Genomic DNA, 12762 nt, shown 5'->3' on the forward strand with positions numbered 1-12762 from the left:
AGGTCTACCTTGTTTCTGATTATTTGTTGATAATCACAGTTGTCAATCACACTAGTATTGTATCAATACCAAATGACCTAATCAAAAGATTTTTAAAAAAGCCTGCACATCAATACACCTGAATGACGTACTTTCTTGAATGAACTGCTCTAAAAATATACATATTTTGTCAGTTTATATGTGTATTATGTGCACACACATGAGAACTATAGGAAACTATATTTCAGTGTAAATACATTTAGTAATAGAAGCTAACCTGTCATGTTGTTAGGGAGGCCAGTGCCAAATAAAGATTTAGAACAAGTTATAATCTTTCCAAAAATTACCAAAACAAAGTAAAACAGAGTGTTGTCAGATTCTTGTTAGAAAAGTGTTGACACAATATCTGTATATTAACCAGATTAGATGTAAATGGGACAATATATAATATATAGTGTGAATTCAGAAATTATTGTAAGGTTATTATTAATGTGAATAATGCGACTGAGTGAGTATAGCAATAAAAAGAACTGCAACCTTATATCTGAAACATATATTTGTATGCAGATTTTCCTGACATCGCAATAATTAATCTCACATTTTTGTCAATTTTTTTTAAAATCGCAATAATAAATGCACAAATAATTTCTGAATTTACAGTAGTTCAAAAAACAACTAAACTGGACATTTACATGACATCATCTGGAATGAGAGCAAAAACTCAAACATAAAAAGTCCTGATCTAAATCATTATGTTGTTTACCTTCAAAGATGACCACCCTCCCTTCAGAGTTTATAAAAATTTTCCAACTACTGAATTAAAACTCTTGAATTCAATGAAGCAAAATAAAATGTCATAGAGCAAACTAAAAAGTTTTGATATGTTGACAAAATTAGTAAAAAGTATGGCAAAGCACAAGTTATAACGTTCTTGAACTTATAAAACATTAAACACCTAAAAAACAAAGTCTTCAAAAAAGGAGGTACAAACAGTGTCATTATCTGGTTCCTGATATTTCAAAATCTTTAAAAAATTGCAGTTATTTCAAAATTTCAAGCTATTAATTAGAATCAAAATCCGACACTTTTAAATGTATGTTTCATTTCCTATCCTTAATTATCCATCTCTAGATGGTGACATTCCCTTGTCACCATCTTATGGTGTTTATATATCTCAACAACGATTCGCTCATGTATGTAACAACGTATTAAATTTTAGAGAGAGAAATTTATGTATTACTGAAAAATTATTACACCAGGGTTTTAGATATCACAAACTAGTCAAAACATTTGCTAAATTTTATCATCGGTATAAGGAAAAAATATAACTCAACATGCAGACATCTTATACGTTCAGGTATTTCACATCCAATCTTTTATGGTAATATTCTTTACAAAGCACAAAAATGTCAGTATTCACCTAAAAAACTAACAAAACTTTTAAACAGACTTATTAAGAAGGAATATAGTTACGATACTGTTGTCAGATAATTAGAGATTGCATATTTTGGCTATAATATTGATTCACTTATAGGGTCTTTGCATCGGAACTAAACACATTTTTGTCTTTTTTTAAAACCAGTTTTTGGCATGACACAGGTTATGTTCTTCTCATATAGTTTATGATAGTATGATATTAAACCCCTAACGGGAGGGATTGTGCCCTAAAGTCAAGTGAATATTGACTTACCAAATTTATCTGTTCATTTTACTAATGCACTTAAATCAGAAAATGTTAACTCCACAGTGTTATTTTAACTGTAAACATATCATGATTGAATAATGTTAGTGAAGGAAATGAAAATCCTGAGTAAATATCAGCCACTCAACTAAACAAAGCTAATGCATACTACAAAAATTATAACAGCATTGATTTCATTATTTTATAACATTTTTCAACAGTCAAAATAAAATTTCTTTTTATTTTTTTTTTTAAATCAAACCATAAGAATACTATTATAAAGCATATGAAATACAGCACTTAATATGAATTTAATAATAAATCTTTTTATTTCAAGGTCAATTATCCATATTTGGTTAGCACAGTCTTGAACTTCATACATGGATGAAAATTTGTTTTGATGATTTTGTTCATTGCAACTTTAACTCCTCAGGTATATCTCCCTAGTACCATATTTTGCATAAATTCTGGAACCTGTAAACCAGAAAGTTTTCATCATTTATCTATTATATGAAAATATTAACATAAAGTAGCTTCAAAAGATTAAGTTGAATTATATATGAGCTATTATTAGTTGTTATTGGGTGTAATCTAGTTTTCGGTAACTGTAAGTACTCTTAGATCAGTAATTTGTGGTTTTTTTTTTATTTATGTAAGTTGTACTTAAGTGAATTTTGTTTGAGTTGTTTCAAATTTTGTATGTTAACGGTCATTTATAGCTGACTATTTGCAGTATAGGTACCTCTTTGCTCATTGTTGAAGGCCATTCATTGACCTATAATAACTTAAATCTGCTCATTTAGACTCTAATAAGATAGTTGCTTCATGCCATCTTATCACATCTCATAACTTTATACTGTTAATAATTTGCTTTTGTGTTATTTCTTTTTTTATGTTTAAAAAATGCTTTGCTAAATATTGAAGAAAAAAGCATGTTTTACACAAATTAAAATATAAATAGCCTGTGAAATAAAAATACAAAATTAAAAAGAAATGCTGAACCAATACTCTCAGTTAAGCATAAGAAGAGTTTGAAGTGAACTGTTCACAATTTAAAATCTGCTCTTTTCAGAAAAAAAAACTTTGAACTTTAAAAGTAAACTGATCATCAAAGAAGAGAGTTTGCTTTATCTTAGAGAGTATCTTACCTCATCTGGGTTGTTCAGAGCTTGTGCAATCATCTTTTCTATGTTTCTCATCATGGCAACTTTTTGATGTGCATTCAGAGGATATGTAACTTTTTCTGGTGTTGGACGACCCTAAAATAAAATACAGAAATGGTTACAATATTTGTAAGCATTATAAAAGAGACATAAATAGGATGTGTTTTCTTCTGTTAGACATCAAAAATACTTCAACACTTCAAGTAAGTCTCAACAAAATCTCATCATAAGAAAAATGGTCTTTTGATATTAGCACTTTAGAAACACTGAAGCACTGTTAAATCTAGGATATATTGTTTTTGCAATCAATAAATATGCAGATATGCAAAAAACCTTGAAATTAACAAATAGAAAAAAAGAATCAAAGGTTATATACAAAATATTGTTTTTTCAAAATGTAAATTAATATCAACCATTGAATTCTAAATAAAAAAGCAATGATTTTTTGTTTAGTAATTGTATCTTGTTTGGTATTCAAGTAACAAGTAATTCTCAGGCAGAAAAAAATAATTTTGTGTTTAAAATATTTTGTTTAAACAGAATTTAATCTTCTACATGTATCATTCTTCACAATGGAATTACTAAAGAAATGTTCAAGGTAATTATGACAAACTTTTTTTTTAACCAAAATTGGTCAACTAACCTGAGAAGTGTGACTCAACAGACATTTATCCTAGAATTTTTTCTTTCTCACACATACTGCAAAGTCCTTTAAGAATAATTACCCAAAAAGATATATTTAACCTAGTGGTAAATACCCATTTTCAAAAGTAAAAATTATTTGGACATTTCTGATGATGACACATCATTATATTCTTACCTTGTACCAGAATGTGACAGAAATAGTGTGTCCTTCGTTGGGTATAGATTCAACCTGGTGCCACCTGAAATATGCATGCTATCATCATCACATCTCAAATTAAGTAGAAACTATAAGAATGGTTACATTTAAAATAGTTTTTGAAATGATGTTACCTATCTAGCAGTATGCAGTCTTCACAATAAACTATATAATCTACAGGCCCAGGGCTAAATTTTTGGATTTTTTTAGTTAGATTCCGTTGGCCCCTAGATATAATTTTACAGGCACAAGAGCAATTTTACAAGCTTTGGGTTGCTGGGTCTGAGGTTAAGCAAAAAGACTTGAGTATGATGAAAAAGCATATTTTTATTTGAAATTATCTCCCTTGCATACTTTTTCATTTTTGTTTACAAACAGTGAACTGTGTACTATCTTTCTGTCATTACACTATTTAAATAGATTTATATTTTATGAAGATAACATAAACTTTCCAAATAATGGATTTTACTGACAAGAAGAGACTTTGTAGAGTTATTTTAAGAAGTAGCATAGTTTTGATATGAGCCTTGTGATTGAGGGATATATAAGAATCAACATTAGAGTAAAATGTTCATCTTATCACAGATCAAACTGTTTAAAAGTAAAAACAAAATGTACACTTTAATAAGAAATGTATGATAAAGCCTTTGATTGTTATGTATTTCATAAAACAATACAAAAGCTAAAACAAACTTACCAGTATATAGGGATATAAAGGACATCACCCAGACCAACTATTGTCTCAAGCTAAAACAAACTTACCAGTATATAGGGATATAAAGGACATCACCAGGACCAACTATTGTCTCAAGCTAAAACAAACTTACCAGTATATAGGGATATAAAAAACATCACCAGGACCAACTATTGTCTCAAGCTAAAACAAACTTAACAGTATATAGGGATATAAAGGACATCACCAGGACCAACTATTGTCTCAAGCTAAAAAAAACTTACCAGTATATAGGGATATAAAGGACATCACCAGGACCAACTATTGTCTCAAAACCTGTGGCATTTCGAAACTTTGGAAATTTCTCAAAATCTGGGTTATCAAAATCAACCTGAAAAATCAAAACATCACAAGATACTTTAAGCTAGAACTTACATATGTGCTTCATACTTTTTTTAATAGTTAGTTAAAAATTACTTTCATTTTTCTTTTATTTTCTTGTTTTAGTACAATGTTGTCATTACTGCTTCCCTTGTGAATTAATTTCAAATAAGCCACAATTTAAATAATTTTATGAACGTTTCCCATATGTAAACATCACATGGAGATAATTAGATCTGATAGAGGTCAAAATGATGGACTTATTGATTGATTTTTGGTTTCATAAAGCCACTTAAGCACATATGCATGAAATGAAAGTTTGGATTAAAAATATGCAAGAAAATAAGTATATAACAAGGTTCAACTCTTTGTAAAATAAATTATTGTAAACATTTCTGCAAGAAAATTGAGGTTAAATATGCCATAAATTTATTGTTTACTGTGAAAGTACTTTTATTCGTGGGGTACCAATTTTCGTGGATTTCGTGGATGACTTTATCCACGAATTTAAGTGTCCAACGAAATAAAACAACCATTGTCCAAATCAAGACATGGAAAGATCCCCATCGGTAGGTTTGACTACAGTAACTGATCAATATGATCTAGAGAATATATTGAATAACGCCAAATCTGAGAATACTTTAATAGCAGTCACAGAACTACAACCACATGCAGGATTATACCCATTTAATCTTTAATAACATAAACTGTACAACTTTTGATCTTTAAATTCTCATAAAAAATATTTTTGATCGATGAAAGTTAGATTTCCGGAATGATATGCTAATTGATAAAGTGTTCATTTTATATCCTCCTAGTTCTCGTACATATGGGAAATAATAATTTCATGCTGGGCTTGATTTTAATAAGAATTATTTGACAATTCAAGATACGTTTATAGCATTTGTTTATGTTACTGTTTTCTTTAGGTGACATGTTTATGACCTAATTAACACCTTTTGTAATCTTTAATCTGCTGATCACTTTATCATGGGTTAATTAGTGTTATCACTACGATTTAAACAGGTCAATGTTTACTTTGCAATTTCCTTCAATCCAGAATGTTTGGGTGTCATCCTGGTTTGCCCACTTTTAATTACATGTATATGTAAACATAGAGGGAATTGTTGTTTTAACAATTATAGTTTATTTCTGAATTATAGTCATATTTTTTACCTTGTAACCTTCGTTTCTAAAGGCTTTAATCTTTCATTTTTTTTTTTAGAAAACTAAAATCCACGAATTTAAAAACCCACGAACATGTAAATATTGCTCAAACCACGAAAATTGATACCCACGAATTAAAGTACTTTCACAGTATATAACATTTTGGAGATATTACGTTCCACATACCTGACTTTGTCTGTCACATGGATGATAGGTAGGGTGTGGATATAAGTTCGGGAATTCTTCTGGTGGAAATAAAATAAATCTCTTATATCCATAAACTTGTGCAAAGAAATTCTCTTGTTCATCATAATGGACTGGAGTTATGTTTCCTACAATGTACACTTAATTTGTAAACAAAAATACATGTAGAAAATATATAGAAGTGCCATACAGGTACATGTATTAACTTAAAACATAATCATTTCCATGGACAACTAGAAGTTGCACTGTTTGTCATGTTAAATTATCCCTGCTGATAATTCAAAGTTTGGAAGACATGAAGTACATGTCTGACAAATCCAAAAAGCACTCGAACATTAAAACCCATAGCTGTAATGCTGCTGACAAAAATTGTTGAGTAGTTCCAGAGAAAAGTGTGACAGAAATAGTTGTTAGACAAAAGGGCATTAACTCTCAAAAACACTTTTTAACTCAATAAAGATCCTTTCAACTAAATATATATCGAAATATGTCATTAATTTCCAAGGGGCATAACTGGTTATTTACTCCCATTAAATTTTCTCATTGGCATTGTTTTCCATCTTTTAAAATTAAAACGAGTAAAATGCTCGGTAAAATGTAATTTACGTAATCTGAATAGTTATTCAACTTTAAAGATAGCCAATCCTTGATACAAGTGTATGAACAATGTACTTATTGTGTTTTATTTTTATGCCCCATTTATCGTCATTATGTTTTCTGGTCTGTGTGTCGGTCCATCTGTTCGTCCATCCATCCGTTCATCCCACTTCAGGTTAAAGTTTTTGATCGAGGTAGTTTTTGATGAAGTTGAAGTCCAATCAACTTGAAACTTAGTATACATGTTCCCTATGATATGATATGATCTTTCTAAATTTAATGACAAATTAGAGAATTTCCCCCATTTTCACGGTCCACTGAACAGAAAATGATAGTGCGGATGGGGCATCCGTGTACTGAGAACACATTCTTGTTGTACTATCAACTCTTTAAATATTCAATTTCCTTTGGGTCAGTGGGTATGACTCCTTTCTGTACCTCTGTTTAAATTGTGATCGCTTTTAATATAATACAACATCTATCAATAGAACAAGTTAATTTTTCTCGACATATTTTTGTATTTTGATTCAGAATTGACGAAAGTATAAGGGAGACAACTCGAAGCGATTATATGGAAGACTCCATTTCGGCTGAAGGGGTGTTCTAGTTACACCTTTACCTTGTGGACTAATTTAAATGATGCATATGATATAAAATTATGCAACAACAATAACCCGCAATAGCAGACAGACATAGAAAGGATCATGTGAGTTTCAAATTAATCAATGGGGAGGGGATCAAGAGCAACCATTCAATCTGATACCCCTTGAAGTCAAGAAAACTATACCCATGCACATAATAACCTAAACAAATCCTAGACTTGTGATTTGTAGCAAGGACCTATATTAAATGTTAATTAAACAACCTCCATTTTATTTATGGAAGTACAATATCAAATATCAGTTGCATAACAGTGACATATAAGAAAACTCCACTTCCACTACATGACAGAAATAGATTTATCGATCGAAATTCAGAGAACTCTTGCATGTTATCAAAACTGGGGAATTCCCTCTGACATGTTTCTAAATTCATGAAAACACTAAATAAAAAAATGTATAAATACTGCTTAATTCTGATTTTCCGGGTTGTTAAAAACATGCATAATACGTCAAGGGAAATATCCAAAACATGAAGATTATGAGAAGAAAATTATAGGACAGTTGTTTAAATTCAATCCTTTTGTTTGTTTTTACCATTTAAAGCAAGACAATCTTAAGAATCTGAGATGTTCCTATGTTTAGAATAAAACGGTTGACGTGAGGGCATGGCCCTGAGTCAATGGTAAAAGTCTACAGATTGCTTGAAAGCAATCGTATCCCAAAAATCATTTATTGAGTTAATCGATGAAATCTATTCTTTCTTAGATAAGAAGATATTTTATAAAATTATTTTGTTTTGTATGGCGTGTTTTGTTTTCCTATTACGGTTTTTCATTCAAAAATTGTACAAGTCAAAATTGGGAACTTATAAGAAACAAAAAGTTTGATATACCTTCTTGGCCTATTAGTAACATGTTATTTGTAAGAGGACCAAAACTGTTCTTTTTCTGTTGAGCTGTTACCCAGTTCCAGTTAAATCCCAGGAAGTCTGAGACAATGTTCTTTCCAACTGTCTCATTTAGTGTCTGTTGTAGGTAACATCTGTCAAAAAAAATAATACAAATAATATATAATAGATATTTACTATTCATAAAATATTACAATTTTTTTTTGTTACATACATGTTAAGGGTTATCATAAAACATATCCTTGTGCTTAGCTAAACATGTAATAACTTTCTATGCAAAAACAGGACTTAATTAGTATTTAAGTAGAATTGTCATGGATGTTTGTTAATGAAGGCCTTATGTTGACATCAAATTGTTTGGTCATGATCTTCTCTGATATAGCAGACTTTATAATATGGATAATGATTTTGTTTTTTATTGAAGGCTACACAGAGACCTACATAGCATAGTTGATTATATCTCCCTCATTTAGATTATAGTGGATAGTTGTCTCATTGGCAATCAAATCACATTTCCTTCTATTTATAGCTTTATTAAATTCTATTTAACATGATTTAAACTGTTTTGATATTTTGGAGGGAAAAATATACCATACCTTTGTCCTTTTGATTTCCCTTTGTTAATTTTTTGTACAAATTCATCAAATGTCAGCTCTTCTTGTTCCATTGGCTTCTTGAAGCTTTTTACGTTTGGACATTTTTTATCATCATAATATTTGAATTTTTTACTGCTTGAAAAATATGTCATAAACTTTCCATCGCCAATGTTATCATGGAGGTAATCTATGTTCCAATGCCTGGCTGATGCAACTAAATTTACATCTGGAATTACTACTGGCAACTGAAAAAATGAATTATAAACATGCGAAGTTGATTATTTATTTCTTAAGACTTTATCCCACATATTAACCATAACAGAGATTCAGGTATCCAGGTTAATGTGATAGCAATAAGGTGAAGTGTATTGTTGTATACAATTACATAACAATAGGCTGTCAGAGGGACAGTAATTTTGGATTTTCCTGCAGAGGTTGAACTCTGATCAGTTGAGCAAGTATAGACACAACAAGCTTAAAGCTTAAGCTTAAAACAACTCTGAATTAGGAATGGGACTGTGGAATATTTGATACAGCATACATGTAGGTTTGTGACACAATATGAATGTGATCAATGAACTGAAAATTTGGAATTTGACATTAACCTATTATGGTCCAATAACCAAATTGTAAGTACATGGCTAGAATCAGCATACCAAAGAACCCAAGAATTCATTTTTTAATGAAATACTTATCAAGTAAACCACTTATGTTCAAAGTGAAATAACTCAAACTTATTTCCATGACAGCAAAAATAGTTCTCTAAAATTAGATATGATTTAACTACTAAAAAATAGTTCTCTAAAATTAGATATGATGTTATATCTATTTTCAAATTATAATCAAATTTAATTAATAGTTCCTTTCATTTGCACAAACTAATATAGATGTGCAGCTTATCTATCAATGTCAACAACTTTATCTACTTGATTTAATGTAATGAAATGTATCCTTTAATAAAATTAGATTATTACTAAGAAAATGATATTTGCAAATGTAGACCCTCAAACATGTACAGGATCAAGTAAAAAGTAAACATTAACACACACACAACAAAATTGAAATAACACATAACAACTGTGATATCCACCTTCAAAACACACCTGACTAAAAAAAATAGTTATAAAGGATAGTTTTTACCACCCTAGAGTCCAGACTAATCAATTCATTGTTAAAAGACTATTTATACATTAACTTATAAATTTCTGTTCAAAGGGAAATAACTCAATCACATAATAAGTACAAAAAGAGGATCAAAAACTCAACAACGAGAAAAGCTAAAGTTGAGTCCTGATAATTGAATCAAACATTCATTTAGTCACAAGAAACAACATACTTAAATTTGAAAATAAATGGACACGTACTGCAGTCGCCTGCCTCCCACTGCACATCCCTAAATCAATTACAGATTTTCCAAAATCCTGTTAAAAATTCGATTGTTTTGTTCTATATACATGATATATGCATGAACTTAGGGTGACAACATGAAAGCTACAAAGCCTGAGAAACTAAGTTCTACTACACTATTGACTGGTATTGGAAACCGTAAAAGATTCTGTAGAAATTTTAAGAATTCAATGCCAACTAATAAAAGAAGTCATTGACTTAAGATTGTAGCACAGATCCAGGAATCCAGGTAATGGCAATAATGTGTATATTTGTACTGTTGTAATAAATTATAGATCAATCTCAATAGTTTTTTTTATGAATATTGAACAATCGGTTCTTTCTTTATGTAATAATGTAAGCTTTCTTACATAGGAAATGTTGGGGATAATGCACCAATATGTTAGTTGTCTATACAACCATATAAACATTAAAGTATATAATTTTTATAAATTTTTTAAATAAAATAGATAAATTTATTTTTCAAATTAATATTATTGATTTTCAATTTTCATTAACCTTAGAATTATAATCCTTAAACTATATCATGTAGGATTTTAAAATTACCACAATTGCTAATAATAAAAATAAAGCTGATTTATTTAATTTAATATGTCTCTGATTTAATTTGGAGAGAGAAAAAAATGACTACATGACATGATGTATCAATGGAAACCGAAAGTTGACTCTAGAAATGAAACTCGAAATAATTCATTTGGAAACATACTCCATTTGCGATACGTTCTTCACATTCTGGATCATGACAGCTCAGTCTAGGTATGACTTCGGTGGCGAAGGTGTATTTTTTCACCTCAAAACTTTTTCTTCCGTCTGTGAGACGTGTTGTTTGTGACATTTTGTTTACCTTCTCAGTTATCTCCCCTACACATGAACTTTTCTAATAATACATTTTATTGTTGAAAGGTGCACAGAAGTTCATTACCCTCTGTATCAATCTGAATTATATATTTTTTTTAAATTAATATGGTGATATAATTTGTAAAGTAAAGTAAAATAGTCTAAAATAATCCTTATGGCTTGGGACTATATTTTAGTAAGCCGTATTCAAGAAAGTTCCGGAACTATTTTCAAAAAATATTTTTGATGGTCAGTGTACATAATCAAACTTTACCCCAAAAAACATAAAAAGGAATCTCTGTATGTATTTATCGATACACTCAAACTATAAATAACGAGATTTGTAATATTAATATAAACAGACAGTTCAACATCAAATAGAATAGTTTCACTTGTTCATCTGTCTTTTCAATTTGTTCAATCATTTGACAGGCCTTGACATGCCCCACATGGTGTGTTCAAGTAATCACATAATCTCAACTTGACTTTTTCGCCAATATATCATCATCACTAATTATTTTTTTAACAATATAATCAAATTTATCAAAAATATGAATTTTCAAATAATCAGAAAATATTTGGTCTGGTAATCAAATAATTCACTATAAAAACGACAAATTTTAAAAAGTAATCAAATAATCAAAAACTCCACTAGGAGGCTGAGCACATGCATAATCAAAATTATTATTCATCAGTCCCATAAAGGTTCAAAGGTTAGACCAAAGGTTAGATCAAAGGTCGCATAAGGCTATGTTTCAAATAAGCTTTTTTTTTTTACTTATTACAAAACTAACTATTTCTGTATTCCGCTTTTATAAATGTTGAAAATATGTTTTTTTTCAATTTTGATCTTGATCATTGCGTGATTAATTCCCTTAATGAGGTTTTTGAATGTTTTCCTATATTATGACAAGTAAGCGGGACTAAAACATCGACAGCATATCGTAGTTAACAAACTGAAACAGAACACTTGATTTTTATTGGAAGAAAAATCAAATATAAAAAAAGAAGATGTGGTATGATTGCCAATGAGACAACTCTCCACAAGAGACCAACATGACACAGAAATTAACAGAAATATATATATTTATAGTCAGCTATAAAAGGCTTCGAACTTATGATGACAATAATAAAACAATTCAATCGAGAAAACTAACGGCCTTATTTATGTAAGACTATCTATCTATCTATATTCCCGTCAAGGAGTGGACTCATATTTGAGTGTATATGTTGTGTACAAATTGTAATGTTGTACAAATTATAATTTGTACAGAATTTTTGTACAAGTTATCAGTGTTTTATGACCTGCTGAACAAAAATGGATGATGCAAGCACCCAGTCTTTTGCTCCGCATATTTCTGTCAATTTTTCACAACTTCATGATACAGTCTCATACTTTGCTTTGATACAAAAACATTATAAGACCTCACAAGGATTTTGTATAGATATGAATATGGTATAAAGAAAAAATTAAAATTAGAATTTAAACCATTCATGTATCCTCATTTCCAGTTTGAAGGCAAGGAGAATAGCACTTAATGTTAGGTTGACGTATATTTGTTTGAATTTAAAACATTACACTGGTACATTTTATAAGTTAAACCTGTATCACCTGTTGCAAGAAGGTAGGTGTCAAAAAACTTATAACTTGTACAAAAACCCTGTACAAATTATAATTTGTACAAACTTACATCTTGTACACAACATATATACTCCAGCGTGAGCGA

At 29.7% G+C, this 12762-nt stretch overlaps 1 protein-coding gene across 1 annotated transcript; it reads right to left on the bottom strand.

The window, feature by feature from the left end:
• Positions 1–471: 471 nt before the first annotated feature.
• Positions 472–11069, bottom strand: LOC139487745 (hypoxia-inducible factor 1-alpha inhibitor-like). The gene is made up of 8 exons (XM_071272788.1): positions 10905–11069; positions 8792–9036; positions 8181–8329; positions 6072–6217; positions 4622–4728; positions 3644–3707; positions 2809–2919; positions 472–2134 (listed from the first exon to the last, which is right to left on the bottom strand). Exons 1-8 carry the CDS (start codon positions 11031–11033, stop codon positions 2090–2092), a joined length of 996 nt encoding a protein of 331 aa, XP_071128889.1. The 5' UTR covers positions 11034–11069; the 3' UTR covers positions 472–2089.
• Between the last annotated feature and the right edge of the window lie 1693 nt (positions 11070–12762).

The sequence above is a fragment of the Mytilus edulis genome, chromosome 9 (assembly GCF_963676685.1).
Source record: "Mytilus edulis chromosome 9, xbMytEdul2.2, whole genome shotgun sequence".
Classification (NCBI taxonomy): Eukaryota; Metazoa; Mollusca; class Bivalvia; order Mytilida; family Mytilidae; genus Mytilus; species Mytilus edulis.